Here is a 17,341-nt window from a genome sequence, read left to right on the forward strand (position 1 = left end):
CCGTTATATTTTTATCTAGAGAATATTATTTTGTGATAAGGATAATTTTATGTCTATTACGGTTGTTCTAAGTTATTTTTAAATCAGATCTGAATGGCATTTGCTCGTTAGTTAAAAATGATAAGAAAAATTCTACAAGCACGTTCGTAGGCTAATTAATCAATTACATTAATGTTAAAGAGAATCAGATTTGATATTCAGACATTAGCATTTTTGTTTGATTCTAAGTTTACAAGAATATGAGCGAGATAAATCCGGATAAATCCGAGCTAAAATATATATATATATAATTTTATATGCATCGTAAGAAAACTGAGGCCAAAAACCTTTTCTCAATTGAGTCTTCTCTCGTAGATATCGTCTATTTTCGTTTAAATTGCTCGGGTATTTTATCCACTATTTCACTATTTTCACAAGCTGTATTTTTACCGACAAACTTCGCGAGTTGTAGTCCATAAATCTCGATACACAGCAATTACTTCCAGTTTAAATCACAGTGTTGTGATGCACCTCGCTATCGCCAAGGGTTATTATGCGGCTAGCTTACGATTCGCAACTTTGTCATGAGCGTCGATCGATCGTGTTCTTCCCATAAAGGATTCACGCTAAATTCGAAAGATTTGCTCAAGACGTGATCGTTCTACCGACTCACTTTGACGAGGCCAACAAACCTAATCAAACAAAGTCAAGGACGATCATATTAAGATACGATACTCCCTTTTATCGATCATATTATGAGAGGGGTTCGATAGGACTCGGACTATTGGGGGATTAAACCTAAAAAAAAAAACGGGCGGAGCAATTCAGTTAAAACTTAAGTCTTTAATGAGAAGAATCGATTTTTACTTAATTTATTACAGAGGGAGATTATTATCTTATCAGAGAGATAAGACGTTAAAATATTTTAGGACCGTTTATTAAATAAGTTACAGCTTTTATAATATTGATATCAAGTTAATTATATTATATTTGCCATCTTATTATACAATAACTAATTAATTATATATATATATATATATATATATATATATATATATATATATTCTGTATTCTCTGAATAGCCATACTACCGCAAATTGTTTCTTTAATTTGGTTAGTTTATAATTTTTCATAAAAATCTATTACAAAATGTTGGCAAACTATTTTGTGTACATTTTATTAATAATAGAAAATTTTCTTACATTTTTTCTAAGGTTAATTTTAAAATAATAATTTAATTAATTTTGTTCTAGACTTTATATCTTATATTCTATATTCAATTTTAAAATGTTTATCGTTACGGATAAGTAGATACAGTCTTTAAAAATTATTAAAAGACTAAGAAAAGTTTGATAAAGAGGGATACTTTTACTTTATTTTTTCTTAGGTCCAATAAGTGGTGTCTTAGCTGATGTTATTATAAAATGTCAATATTGTTATAGCAATATTGAGAACATAATTTCAAATTTTAAAACTTCCAAAGGATTAAAAAATAAGTGTAACATAACTGAAGAGTTTATAAGAAATATTATAAAAAATAAGATATTTATGTGTTTGTCTAAATATTAAATAACCAAAATAATTTTCTATCTATAACATGTCACTCGTTGGTAACAATCTTAAGCGTGTCTATCATTCCGCAATATCAACGCAATAATCCGCTTATACCGCTGATTAGCGGGATTCCACTAATAATCGTTACGCAAGCACATGCCGAACCACGTTACAAATTGTCATTAAGGTAGCCAAAGTGTAATTACATGATTAAATTTTCCGCGTAAATTGAACTCCATGAATAAATTCTGCATTATTTTCCAGCGCATTACTTCATTCTTCTGATTAAATAACTTCTCGATCCCATAACATGGTAACTTTAATTTGTTCTCAACGTTATTATACACTGATATCATCGCCCAATTAATTACATGATTAATATTTATTGATAGTTTAATAATCCAGTTTGATCTAACCCATTTTGAACAGGTAAAGGCGATTAACAGTTTCAAAAATTATTTTGAATTTAAAGTGAAATTATTGCAAAATTATACGAATAAGAGCTTGGTGTTAGATTAGTGTATTAGTAATAATAAATTAATTTATATATATTAAAATAATATTTTGTAAGTGTCAAAACAAGTTGTTTATGAATTACGCTGTCTTCCAGAAATTATATTCTACATGTAATTATAATTTGTTTATTTATTTTAATTTGTCTTTTTTATCTTTCTTGCTCACTTATTTACTTTTTATGCGTCATAGTTATCAGTTACCAGCGTCATAAAATTAATAAAATATAGGTATTTAATTCTAATGTTACATATAATAGACTAATATTAACGTTATTAAATTGTAAGTAAACAGATTGGGATTAGGTCTGTAGTTCTTCGAATCATTTGCAGTAGCCAGTATACCAAGTAACGACATGCGCGACTGACCTCGTACGGCCTTTAACTTCGTCCGAAGTGACCGATCGAAGCACTTGGCCGACGCTATAAATACACATCGGGTACTCGCAAGCGCTAGATAAATCACCGAACTTGAGGAGCGTCTCTTGTGGCTTAGGGCGCACATTGCACGATCGCGGTTGCGTGACCGTCGGCTCCCTGACCTTTAGAATTTCTTTCACGAATCCTATTTGCACTCAGTGACGTTGCAGTTGCCGAAATAAACTCACGGTATCTTGTGAAATATTGCTTTGTTACGCTAATTTCGTAATTTCTACTGCTATATACTGGTGCATGTCAATCGCATATTCTTCTCCATACTAAAGATAATAGTAATATATTACAGTTTAATTTTCCAGATTTTCGAATATACATTTCAGTATAGGGTTGTTGAATGGCCTACCCAGTTTAGAATTGCGCTAAAAATAATCGTATAGTCTGCTTTAAAATGGGCGAAAAGATATAATCGAACGACGCAATAGAATTGGCTTTGATTAAATTTGTATTTGGAATATTATATTTCGGATGTGCTTTCTATTTATTGTCACTTTTATAGAACATTAGATTTATGATTAACAATGATTAACAATGATTTGATTTATATTTTTATAAAATTTTTAAAATAATTAAAAATTTAATTATAAGTTTAATTTAATTTAATTATAGTTTAAAGAAATTAACTTATAATAAAAATTAACTGTAATAATGAAAAGGTTCTGTTTGATATAAATTTTACAAAGACAATTTTATATAAAGTACATTATCTTAGATTATCAATTTGAGACGTAATATTTATTTATTGATTTATTACTAAAAATAGCTTAATTTATTTAAAAAAATTTAAACTATAAACAGTAAACGTGTTATTTGTTACTGCAAAAAATGCAGTACACATTGTGATCCTTTTTACAATCTGCTAATAGATATGTATCGTACGCAGGAAATTACATTCAAGAAAAAGCACAAATATGAGCTTAATTTTTTGTTGCAAATTTGTTTGGTACTAGGAGTGATTCATTGTATCGGTTTCGCTTTTAAGGTGATTTCTCAGATATATAGTAAACTTTAACTACTGACAAGAACGATGCTCGTTTTATTAAGTAAACGCTCTACTGCCGCAGGTGTCTGACTCGTGAGATGCTTGTGCTACTTGCTGATGCAAGCTACTCTACTTGTACTGGAAAGGAATATCGTCAACAGGAATATGTTGTCGGTTCTTTCCGACAAGTTTGTATTATGCATACACACACGTTGTATAAATTTCTATTCTAAGGATGTATACCTCTAGTCGTATATGCAAGGTCAGATTTAAGAATGTCAATTCTGATTTTTCACGAGTAAAAATTAACAATCACACGTACAAATATTTAACATTTTACTTAATTGTAAATCAATTTTATATTAAAACATTTAAATTACGTACGTGAATGTGACTGAACTGTAAAGATATAATAATTTAACATATTACGTTAAATATTAAAAAGTTATGTGAGGATCAGTGTGACAATTAAATTTGTATTTGAGACAATTGAAAAAAATTCTCTAGTGTGAGAAAAATGGGTTAAAGACAAAGTATATGTTAAATATTTAATTGATTATTCAGTATAATAACTCAAAGTGTTCAAATATAGTAATAATAGTATTATGTTATACAAAGTATTGAACCTGAAACGATTGTAATCAAACGAAGAGCAGAAATCGATTCAACGTGATCCATCAGCACTTCAGCACTCAACTAATCAAACAATTACAATCTAGCAATTAAACTTAGTTAATATCGCGCGCCAATATTAGTTCAATCGCGTTTAATGGACGCAACTGAATTACGATTGTGCGCTGCGCGCGTCCTTTTACATTAGTGATATAAAACAAAGCGCAACCTGACCAGAATTAGAAACTTCATATATAGTTTTGCGCAATTTGATTGTGTAACATATTTAAGCATACACAGTAGTGACCTATATGTATTTTTTTCCGATTAAAAAATACAATTAATTTTTATAAAGGAAATACATGATAATTTAATGAACACAGATATGTCAATTTACAACCTTTTAGAGTTAAAAATTTGACAACTGTCAGAAATATTTTTATATAACATTAAATATTACTTTTAAACTTACACTTACAAGATAATGGTATTTGCAATTCTTTTTTAAAGATTATAATCGATTTACTGAATATGTAACAATTTTTCTTTGAAATTAGAATATTTACTACTGACATTAACACACTTTTTCTAAACATTGGTTGTTAAATTTTATACGAAAATCAGTTTAACCTTCAATGACATATAATTAGAACCGTCATCTTAGTTGCAAAAAAATACATGATTTTAAAATGATTCATTATTACACGAGCAACAAATAATATAATCAAAGCATAACGCTGCGGGTTAATTTCACACTCATTGATCGAAAGAGGACGGGATAAAAACTGGAACACGCGACCAAAAAAATTATACCGTGATTTCAAATGCCAATTTTGTAGCCGCGGGATGGAAAGTTGTCGATAGCTGAAACTGTGGTAAAATAATATATCGCGCATGTACATTTAGTGCTGGTTAATTCCGGACATACCAACTTTTTGCTGATTGACGCAAGCAATGGTATTTAATTAAATTTATTTATATAAAAGTATGATGTCTTTTGCAATAATGTCGTCTATATAAAAAATTTATTATAAAAGATATAGAATAAAATTTTTATTTTTTGTTGTACAATGACATGTTCATTAATAATATTAATGCTTAATGCAATTACTTAACTTTTTATTTCTTATTTGTTATTATAAACTTTTCTATTAATAAACTTTCTACCTTTCTCTTTTATTAAATTTTAAATATCAATTTTTTTTTATCATACTTTAAGTAGAATTTATTTTAGTTATTTGTAGGCTTGAAAAATTAAATTGTATTAAATTTAAAAATTTCATAACATTGATATTTATATTAATTTTTCATAACAATATGTAAAGAGGAAACAAAGTCACTTGTAATTAATTTCTATTGCGGGGAATGTGATATTAAACTCTTCGATATTATAAATTCACAACAATATTTGGAATGCAATATTGAATGCGAAGTATTGGAGCGGTTGTTACATCCCAACAAAAACGTTTACAATTTGCCATAAATTGCAGCACAGAAATATTTCCGCACATTTATGATAATTGTATGTCTTCATTTCCGTTGATTCATTGTAGAAGCTACTTTTATCGTCGACGATGCTCATACTGTAAGTAAACTAACGACGTTGTTCATGGAAAGTATCGAATAGTCATCGATGTTTGCGGTATTTGATGCCGAACGAGTGAAGATATCAATACCCCGTTATATTTAAACATCCCCTAGTTCAGTTACGAGCGGCGACCGTAGTGGAGCCCGCCGCGCCGCGCCGGCGGGCATTTCCGCGTAACCGACCTCGACAAGCCGGGGCAAAACGAGGTCAGGAACGGCGCACACAACGCTGAACGAGGGTCGCACGTTCGTTTCGCGGTGCAGCGCGGCGGCAGCCTAGCTGCTGCTAGCCGGGGGTAGTTTCGCTCGGAGCCGCTCGGCTCGATTCGACACGACGACGCCGCTCGGGGACACCGTCGTAGCACTCCACCTGCACACCTGCAACGAGCGGCCACACACACCTGCATACGTACCTATGGGGTGTCCCGGATTCATGCCGCATTGTCTCTCTTCTTGTGAGCCGCGGATTTTCGAATAAACCGATTAATCTCACGAGTTGATTTTTTTCCCTTGGAAAAATCGCGATGAGAGAGAATTTTTCTGCTTTGGCAAACTTGCTTCTTTGAGTTTCTCATATGTAAAGCTTAACACGAAATCCTTTCTATTATTTCTCTGTATTTACAATTTGATTGTATTTCTATAGACATACGGAATACGTGCGCTGCTGTAGCGTCAAATCCTCTGATAATTAAAGATATAAAAGAAATTTTCTCTTACGTTGAAATTAATTGGAAATCAAAAGGCAACGTCTTTTTAAACTTTGTTGGAAAGAATTTCAGAGTTTAATACCATGACACAGCAGTCATTTTCGAAAAATTTTGACGTAAACAAATTAAAATGCATTAAGACTAACAATGTACAAGCTCAAATTAAACGAAGCAAGTATTTTGCTCTTTGAATTGTCTCCGAATTTTAATTCGAGCCTCAATCTATTCTTATCATAGTTTATTTTCGATTTTTAATTTTAATCTGTACAGTTTCGTTAATCTCAATGTATTTTAATTCGTCAAAATTTTTTGAAAATTATTAATGTCACGGCATTAAGCCATCAGCATGTAATTTACTTTTTGCTGCATGCGACAGGAAGTAAGTCTGCGACACCCCGTATACACACGGGCGAGCGAAGCAGCGCCAGTTCGTGCGCAGAAGCTATCGCGTGTCGACGAGCGGAGGGTGCAAGGGTCGGTGGAGGTGGGCGTCCTCGCGGTGGCTCTCGCTCGTACAGCGAACGGCCTCAACGTCATTGGGCGTCGGGACGCCGCGACGACGCAGCGCTCTCGGCTCCGAAACGGGAAAACGCGATCGCGGAGTGCCGTGACACGAGGACGAGATCCTATCGGAGATCTCTCGGGCGAAGACACCGTTTTCGAGTTTGTGGAGATTATAAACGGACAAGACTTTTTCAAGGAGGACGCGCTTCATGAGGAAAAACTAAAACGATCCACTTTGAGGAAGATTTTTCGATTGCGAGTGAGATCGGTCTTGCAAGAGTATGACAGTCGTTATCGTGGATTGTCAATTTAGACTTCCTCGTAAGTGAATAACGGTCGCGAGAATTAGCGTGATCGCACGAAGAAGATAATCAGGATCGGTTTTGGCTTGATCGTAGATGACTCGATCTTTCGGAAGACCGATGAGATTCGACTCCGAGTAGATTGCTAGTGTGTGTGCGTGCGTGTGTGTTACGATTCAACAAGATTGAATGGGAAGACCGCGTGATCCTACCTCAAGAAACCACCTACGAGACCGTTGGTTTTTGAGAGAGAAGCGTCTCTCTCTTTTTGTAGTTTCGATATTCTTCCAATCAAAGCCGTGCGTTGCTCAAAAGATCCTCGCTGTTTTTAAATTCGGAAGTCTTGTAGATCCCGAATTTTAAGGAGTAAAAGGATTCGATGCGGAAAATAGCGGAGAGAGTATATAGTGCGATATTTTTTGGATGTGTCCTAAACTTGATGGTTGAAGATGCTCCAAGCCCTAGAACGGATCTTGATTTTTTGCAGAAAAGAAAAAAGATCTCTAAAGTAGGTGGCGAGTAGCGTTTTAATGAAAAGCATTGGAGAACGTGTCTATGAAGTGTGTATTCTGCAAAGTGTTTATCCGTTTAACGCCTCGCTAGAAAAAGATTCGTAACATCGCGGGAAGGATTTATGAATTATGAGTCTGCAAGGGGGAAAGGCTTTCTCTTACAGTATAATCTTGCTGAATACTTCCGCGAAGAGCAATATGTCTCGATCTTTTCGCCGTGCGTGTGCATAACTTTGGTTCGCCTAAGAACTTGTGTATCGTAATAAAAATAAGAATCATGATACTGGGGGTATGATTTATAGATCCTGTAGCTGCGCGCAAGCAAAATTATCGGCAATGGAAAACCGATACAATGAAAACTTTATTGAAGTGTTTAGACTCTTCCACTTTCTATCTATTTCGTGATGTACCAGGAACATTTTTGATGTCGGGAGAGTAATTTGTCAGCGTTAAGTGAAGGACCGATTAATACTTTATTATAAAAACTGGAGTTGCGAGGTTAATTCATCAAATTCTCAAATCTGTGACACATAGTTTCTCTGGTGAAACTTAATGGACACTTTTGTGAAGCATCCTTTAACTCCGCATTTAGTTGACTTGCTCAAGAAATTATCACCTAGTTAAGGACTGATTATGGGTATTAACAACTGAACTAAGATAGAGACACAGTTCTCAAATAAAAAGTGTGATTTTGAGATAGTCCCTGCAAGTTTCCTCTCGCCATCGATTCCACGGACGAATCGCGCTTCCGCTGGCGGGAGTTCGTCCTGCGAGTGTAGGATTCGAGTGTGTATGTGTGATGACGATGAGGATCGCGCCGCGGGGACCACCGAGGTGACTCGCGGTGGCGACGGCTCTTGGGGGACCGGGCGGTATCAAGACTCGCAGGATGCTGCAAGCGAGGAGGTCGGGAGGAGGAAGGTCTCACAGTGCAGAATCGCTCGCAGTCCTCGAATCGGCTTCGGCCGACTGGTAGGACCGATGACGGGGTATGATGGTCTAACGGCGCGCGTCGCCCGGACGCTCACGTCGCGTCCGCGGCCCCTACTGACGACCCTGACGACGCTGCTTGTCGCGCTGTCCTGCTGCTGCGCTCGCGCCAGCGAATTCCCCGAGCGGGAATGCTGCGACCTACCCTACCCGATTCCGGAGCCCACCGGCAGGTCCACGTCCGCGCCGACGCCAACCGGAAGGAGCGGTAAGTCGTCTCAAGGGATCGTAGAGTTGATATGAAAAGAATAGCCTATCTGATATATAGTTGCACATAAAGGGTCACTACATATAGCCCATTTTCCGCTGTGAATTTATATTCATTTATCATGGACAGTCTGCCATTGTTGCACTGATTTCTACCCGAATTCTTTAAAAAAATCTTTAGATATTTAAAACGAATATTTAAGATATATATTTAAGTGTTGTTAAATTATGAAATAATAAAAAGACGATACTTATTTAATACATAGAGTACATAACATCGTACATTATTCATACACTAAAAAAAAGTATAATATATCCAATAAGATGTGTAGTTGCGGACTGCCAACTACAGATATATTTAATATAATAATATATACTATTGCAGTATCAACATTGTACTTGCATTAACAGCAAATATTATTATATTGAGTATTATGTGTAGTTGAGAGACCGCAACTACATATATCACCTCTTTTTTCTCTGTAATATTATAAAGATAATAATAGGCAGGTATAAAATATATATTTTAGTACTTAATATTAAGTACTAAAGAAAAGAGATTATATGAGTAAGTTAAAAATTACTGTTTTATTTGTAAATAGAAAAACTGTATTATAATTATTAATAGCACTCATCGATAAAAGTCAACGGCAAACGCGATGAATTTTGATTTTTAATGAGATATTGGGGGAGCATAAACCGGGTTACAAGCGCGAAAATCTGCTTTTATACAATTCGCATACAACACCGGTTATTAGTGGAACAATGAAATAATATTCCGGTACTAATGGCAACGGACTGGAAAATAAATTCCAATGTAATTACAACGGCGTTCTGGCTAACCGTCGTAGAAAAGCGTTTTCATTAGTGCTTTTACGGAATTAAATATTGCACAATATTGACACAAAATATTTCAAAGAAGCTGGCAATAAAGCACTTTTAGGTGAAATAGCAACACGGCTTATAAAATTATTTATAATTTGAAATAAAATCAGACCCATATAAAAAGACAAAATAAATGATGACAAACATATATTTTATACATAATTGAACATTTTTACACGCAAATTCCCAAAAGTATATGAGTATGTATAATTATATTTCTATAAAGATAATCATAAACTAGGATAAAACAAAAATTTTGAAAATAAGACTTAGAAAATTATAAGATTTATTTTGTACAATTGACATCCTTTAAGGGCATTCTCATTTTGCTTACCATATAATATAATATTCTATTCGAGCAGAATGCTGACAGAGAGAGAGGGACAGGGTCCAATAATTGAACGGGAACCAATAACTGTAGGTATGCTCTAGCCACGTTCCACTAACCGCAGCTACTGGATACTATGATTCTCGTTCGCGGATGAGTGGATCATTAATTCGGTTACAACGGGTTATTAATTTAACAATGCGTAACTAACTCAAGTTCTTCGCATTATGAATTTAATCGTCAATCTGATATAACCTGATATCTTCAATTCGTATAAGGACGACATGATAAAAAAAATATTAATGCAATCAAATTTATCTTATATGATATCATTTTTTTAAATAATTTATTTAAACTATGCTATTTTTTAACATTCTGATTTTATCAAAAATGTTTATTATAAGACACAAAATTATTTCGACAATGATTACAGGAAACTTCTTTAAATAAAAAAAAATTTAATGAAAGTTAACAGATAGATTTCTCAAAATAAGACACAGATTATGGTATAGATTATAGATTGTGATGTAGATTTAAGAATTTAAAATCCAGATAAAATACATTGCCTATATTATTAAAGATTATAGAATAATCTATAATAATTATGCAATATAAACTTAAGAAATAAATTAGAAAATTTAATATTATAAATATAAAACACTTTGATTTGTCGTGATGAGTCAAGCGCGGCTCTCGACTTTTTTGTATTAACTTGAAGCTCGCGATTGCACCATAATTATTATCAGTGTATAAAGTGACGAGGAAAGTTACCGCGTAATTGATCGCATTATTTGTGTCCGTGTGAGCGGACTCCGGTCTCGTACTCGGATGAACTTCGATTGAGGTCGCGCGTTCGATCGAAGGTTATCTACGCTCTCCCTGCCAGAGCGATAGCGTAAGTTCAGACCAGAGTGGAAGTCGTTTGTACCCCTTGTGGAATTCCTCGTGTAGTAAGGCATCGTCTACGTGGCTATAGAGAGCGTTAATGATGAAAGACGATCAACCCGATCCAGTTTATTCGTCGATCTTATATGTGATGCCCGTGAACTCGGGTATCCTTGACTTGTACTACTTACGACCTCCTGTAAATAGTCCTTTTGACGAAAAAAAAAATTTCTTAGGACAACATTAATCGTAATTTTCTGTATTTTTAACTTAAGTATTTTTATGCTGAATCTTTTATTCTTGTTATTTATTATGAGCATATCTTTACCTATATTTATATCATTATATGATATAAATATGTACAATTCTGATGGTATTATTTTATACTATTGTCGCAGTTTATTAATATGTTGAGAGAAGTTTAACGAATATTCTGCACGTACACACATCGCAGTTTCGTTAATATGTTGATGAAAAACTTGGTTAAGTGTAGTTTTCGTTGCATTACACGCGGATCTAATTAATCTCTTACATTGGCCACATTAAAATACACTCGTCCGTATATATTTTATTTTATTGTCGAAATTTAAAGCATTTAGTTTCGAATAACTTTTTATTTAATATATAGAGTTTTTATTAATTCTGCTCTGAAAAAGGCTATTAATCTATTTGTTATTTATTTCGTTTTCTGCTCTTTAAAATGGAATTTGTTATATTTTGTGTTGTAGTAAAAAACAATTAATTAATTAGTAATATGTATATAATTTGGTATAATTTTTAATTAAAAAGTAAACCAAAAAGAATTGAAAAGATTGAAATATGCAACTTTATTTTGAATGTTAATGATTTCATTAAATTCTCTTTTACATGTCTCATTCAAAACGGATTTTTTTAAAATGAAATCTATATGATTAATTAATTATTAATTTTTAATTTAGTTATTTTTTAGATTGGTGAATTATAAACTAATGTTCTCTCTCTCTCTCTCTCTCTCTCTCTCTCTCTCTCTCTCTTTCTACTAGTAAAAATAATCTTTGTTATAAATTTTGATCTGTCTAATATACCACAGAATGTAATCATTCCAATTAACTATTCACTACATGTCGGTAAAATTTGTAAAGGACGATATACTTTCTACTTACTAAGTTACTTTTTCGAGAGCATTATGTAAACGTTTTCTGCGAAGTGCCTATCGGAGAGACTTAATGACGAAACGTGATCTGCTTCATCGAATACCTTGCTTAACGATCGTGGAATTAATTTCCTAGTAGGCGATTATGAGCTCACAAAGTGTAGTCGGTTTCTTTTTTGAGGATCGCTGAATTTTCGCGAAGTAATCAGGAGCGACGGGAGTCACGTAAACGTATAATTGCAATCGATTCGTTTGCACCTTCTCGTCCGTGACACTCCGAAATAAGCTTTCGCGAGAGAATCGTCTTACATTCCCTACGGAAGTTTGCGTTGGCGCGTTCTACGTGCTTAATGATGAAAGATGATCGTCCGGGTGGGCTCCAATTTATCGCCCGTTTATCGGCCGACGTTTCATGAACGTTTAGACCAATCGAGGGCGAAACAATTCAACGTGAAAAAAAAACTTAGAGCCGAGCGTTTAAAAAAACTTGCGTTCACGGGGAAACTTTGCCCTAAGAATTGATAATAATTTTGATGAAAGTTAAGCACTTAAGCAATCCATCATAATCCGCAACAGAATTGTATCGCGTCGTGCAAAATGAAACTAAATGGCATTCAACAAATTTTGAAAGTAAAATCAACTTTTATATCGTGAAATTTCAGAATTATAGCGATAATTTATAAAATATTTATAAAAAAATATTTTTAGTAGTACTGTTTTATATTCGAATTGTTGTCTAATTCGCGAAAACTGCATCGGAAGTTTTGTCATCGAAACAAAACAATGTTACAATATTTTATTTACATTAATATTGACATGTTACAAATTGATAATATTTACAGAATCAGAGTAAAATTTGTTAAATTTACACATATATTTATTAAATTTACAATTTGTCACATTTTATAGCAGCATTGATTTGTGTTATACAATATGGAACAAAGCAACGTTCATCTGAACTCGATGGAAATTTACAATTTAAATCATATAAAATATTAATTTCTGACATATAGTTTACCTCAAAGGGTAGCAATTTAACGTAATTAAATTGTTGTTAAATTTGTAATATTTTCACTAAAAATTTTATTACAAAGTGAAAGTATTGCGTTATAAACATTGTAAACGGCTTTGATTTTCGATTATTATTGTATTAAAACATAAATTGATGAAAAATTAAAAGATTATTTGAAATAATTAGATTTGTTTATAGATATAATAGATTGGCGTATGTCATTTGGCGTATATTGATATTTCAATATTGATTTCTACGCTGAAGTTCTCGTAGATACTCTACGATGGAAATTGGTCGTTTCCCCGTGGAATCGCCGTACGTCCGAAACATTGTCTCTATCTAGGCGTGGAGTATAAATAACGAAATACGTTTAATCCGATCAGACCAGGCTAGTCTCGAGATTTATCGTTCAATGCGTTGCATAATTCATTGATTCTTAGCACGCCGAATTCACGCTGCAGAATACTCCTCTCTACACTGTACGAACTGCTCTTCGTTGCCACTAGTATATTTTGGTTCGCTCGTAATATCGATTTTCTTGTAGACTTAAAACATTTAACGAACTTGTACGACTTTTCTTCTAATTTATTGTCAAAAAACTTTTGAATTATTTCTGATAAATATTATATTTATAGTTAACTTAATAAGTTTATTTTGTTACCGACAAATATTATAACTTGTAAATGATATTTGTTTTATTCATATTTTTTCAGTTTTATGTGATGTAAAGGAAAGAAAATTATTTTAAAATTATTTTGAAGACAGATTTCTTCATAAGTTCTAATTTTTTTATTATCTAAAATTGAAAAGTTTTTGCACCAACATTGAGAAGATTTTCAGCTATTTTTGTAATTTAATTATCTTTGTATAAAAAAATATGATGCAGCGTCTATGGCGTTTTACAATTTTTTACCTAATTATGTCGTGCATTTCAGACTTCGAAGTTCCCTTCATATTTGTCAAGATAGAAAATAAGGAAGAAAGAGAATGTTACGAGAAAGGGAGAAAGTGAGAAAAAAGATAAGAATGCTAGTTCATTTTAAAAAAATCTTGTCAAAATAAAATATTAAATTAGGAATTTAAAAAGCGAAATTAAATTATGAAGCTCTCGTATAACATATTTCATCCTATTTTTTTTAAATCTCCTGTTATTATATATTTTGACCTGATTGTACGCATTGTAGATCTCCAAAGTCTATAAGAATAAGAAAGAAAATTGTGCTAGAAGAAAGTTACATAATCGATAAAAATGATCAGCGACTTATTCTCGATGTTCTTTTACTAACATTTAAATTCAGTTGCACTCTCGCACATGTACTGGACATTTTTCTGTTGCATTAAAACTTTTTAAATATTATATAAAAATTATAAATGTCTTTGAATTTATAATGAAGCTTAGAATACATATATTTAATGCTACGCAATCACTAAATAATCACGTAAACTTTATATTTATCTTTTAACTAATTAAATAATTTAACAGTCTATAAATACACTACAGTTGGTATTAAAATATAATAAACAGTAATTTATAATTTTATATTTTTATATAAATAATATATTATAATATTTTATATTATTTATTGATTTCTTAAAAAAGAAATTTTTGAAAGATTGTAACATATGCTTGTTATTATGATCACATAGCGCACATATGTGAGATATATGCGATCGCTGAGCAAAGTACGGAAGCTTGATTCAGGAGAGGCAGGGATGAATATCTTCATAATGTTAAATCGCACGCTGAACCGGTTTTAACATCACAGCTATTTTCATGCGACCTACTTTATGCGGGGTAACGTCATAACGAGCTTGCCTTCGAACAAATCCAAAGTGCCTCCAAGTCGACATTTCTGGTCGTTCGTTCAGAAATTTTCGGCTGTCCCAATAACACCGCTTTAGCATGAAGCTTCATTAGAGCTTTAAACCAGACACGAAACTTTCAATTTCCGTTACAGTTGCCTAATTTCAATTTTCTACTTTGCAGGGAAAGGAAGTTATATTTGAAGTACAGAAATGTGCCTTCAATTAAATAATTTAGTTTTTTAATGTCGCATTATGTTATACTTTTTTTCAAGTTAAAAATAATAATATACAGTTAATTCTTTTTGCTAAGGTTTACAAAAGAATTGCAACAGTAATCTTTAAAAAAAGTATTTATATTTTCTTTTAATTCTTATAATGCATTATACGTGTTATTCCATGACTGAAAAAGTCATACGTGTTTATATGACTTTTTATTGTATCTATTACAGATAAAATTTCTCTAGTGAACTTATTCTAAGGAAAACAAAAATAAAATAATGAATACATTTCTTTGTACTTCAATTTTTAACTGTGTCATTAATATTCTACATTTATACCGAAATTTGCTCGCCGTCCGGTGTAATCGACCGTACCGGTTCAAAATAGTTGGTGCATTCTTCCCCGAACGACGACGCTTAAAGCACGTTCGGCGCCGTGCGGCGCAAAATTAATTTCGCGGCCGTTAATCACGTGAAATGACGTTTCATATGCGCGCCGGAGTCGTCCGGCGTCGCGACGGAGTAGCCGCGTTCACGAGACCGCCCCCGGAATTCCACGTCATCGCGAAGAAGAGCTCGCCGGCTGAGCACTCGTATCATATAAGCCCTCTCGCGCCGTTCCACTTCTCGCGTCTTCTACTCGTCGCGTCGCAGCTTTTTCACTCTGACTAGGATATTTCCTATTTCTCTCCCTCTTTCTTCCCTCGTTCCTTCCTCTTTCTTTCCTTCCTCGCTCTTGTCTGCATCTCCAACACACCCTTGCTCGAACTCCGCTCGAACGTTCCGAGGGCGCGTCAACCTCACGGCAGTGTGGTGTTTCCTGCTGCCTCTGGGACTGCTTCCATTTCAAAATGAGAAAAGACATGCAAAGATAGATTTGCAAGAAGACTGTGTTCCGGAGAATTTTGTTATGCAGCGCTGTCAAAGTATTCGGAAAAAGGAATTGCAAGAAAAGTATAAATTTAGACATGATTTTTATGAAGTTGTAACATAATTTTTCTTGGTACTTTTAATTCTTTCATTAATTTTCTTACACACACACACAGTATATGTATATATAACAATATATATTTAACAATTGTTACGATTTTTAATAACTTAGGATTTTTTTGAATAAAAGTTTTAAACAAAAGACGGTAAATGTTGAAATGCATTTTACACAAGCTAAAACATTTTGTAATCCTCAGAATCAAATTTACGCGAATCGATTGCCGTGCCAACGACGTGCATAACGACTTTCGTCCGGAGAGAACGCTTAATGAAATGCGACTGCAGGATGTGCACGTTGAGCGAGATTAATCGCCGTAAGTACGGAATGCAACCGCGAAAATTGTAGAGGTAACGAAATCAATGAATAAATCAAGCATCTCTATCTCCATATATTTACGGCGGTTATGCAATATTACAAAGAACGGCAATTAGTTGACTATTTCTTTTTTTCTTAATCGAGTTTTTACGCGATCTGATTTTCCAATTAAGAGCGGTAATGATCCAATCACGACCGTGTCGAAGAAGATACGTTTGAGAGACGCGCTCTCGGAGATGAGTGCTAAAAATAAGAAGATAAAAGTATACGGTTCGACCTTGTTGATCACCCAGACGAAAGCCTCGATACTCGTTAAAATCGACAGCACGGAAATTTTCCCGTTAGCGTATCTTGAAAACGCGGAGTATTTAACGCATACTTTTTCGTGTCTTTAGTAGCATGCTGTGTTAACTTTTATGATTCTCTTTCACAAGTTGGCCTTTTGCAATGAAAACATAAGAAGTTTAAATAATTGAGTTCTTAGTAGAAATGATATTACTAAAAGTCCAAAATATTTTTGTAGGAGATATTACTCTCAGAAAAACTTAAACTTCAAGTCTGTATAGATATATTTAATTATTTGTAGTAATAATTTTTTACAAGAGAGAATTTTATATATGTATATCTATTTAAAATCATACTACTAATATGTCAGTTTAAATGTATGTATGTATATAGTGACAGTTTCGCACATTTAATACTGTGTGTCATTTGAATTAAGATAAATTCAACTTGTACCTAAAGCCTCGAAACGTAATCTCATCTTAAGTAGGATATTTCTATAAGTTTTAGTTCAAGTGTAAATTAGTGTAGTGTATTATTATATTAAATATGTGGTACATATTTGATAAGATAAGCATATTGAAAATAGTAAGGTATATACATC

At 33.3% G+C, this 17,341-nt stretch overlaps 1 protein-coding gene across 4 annotated transcripts in view; it reads left to right on the forward strand.

Moving 5' to 3' along the window:
• Positions 1-17,341, forward strand: part of LOC105836798 — a 283,568-nt gene that overhangs the window by 2,583 nt on the left and 263,644 nt on the right. For 3 of the 4 annotated variants that reach the window (XM_012681084.3, XM_012681085.3, XM_012681086.3), the window contains exon 1: positions 8,086-8,884. The exons of the other annotated variant lie outside the window; for it this stretch is intronic. In XM_012681084.3, coding sequence (XP_012536538.1) covers positions 8,479-8,884 — 406 coding nt within the window. In that variant the 5' untranslated portion in view covers positions 8,086-8,478. Of the gene's footprint in view, positions 1-8,085; positions 8,885-17,341 lie in introns of those variants that run through there. 4 annotated transcript variants of the gene reach the window in all.

This window comes from Monomorium pharaonis, chromosome 4, assembly GCF_013373865.1.
Source record: "Monomorium pharaonis isolate MP-MQ-018 chromosome 4, ASM1337386v2, whole genome shotgun sequence".
NCBI lineage: Eukaryota > Metazoa > Arthropoda > Insecta > Hymenoptera > Formicidae > Monomorium > Monomorium pharaonis.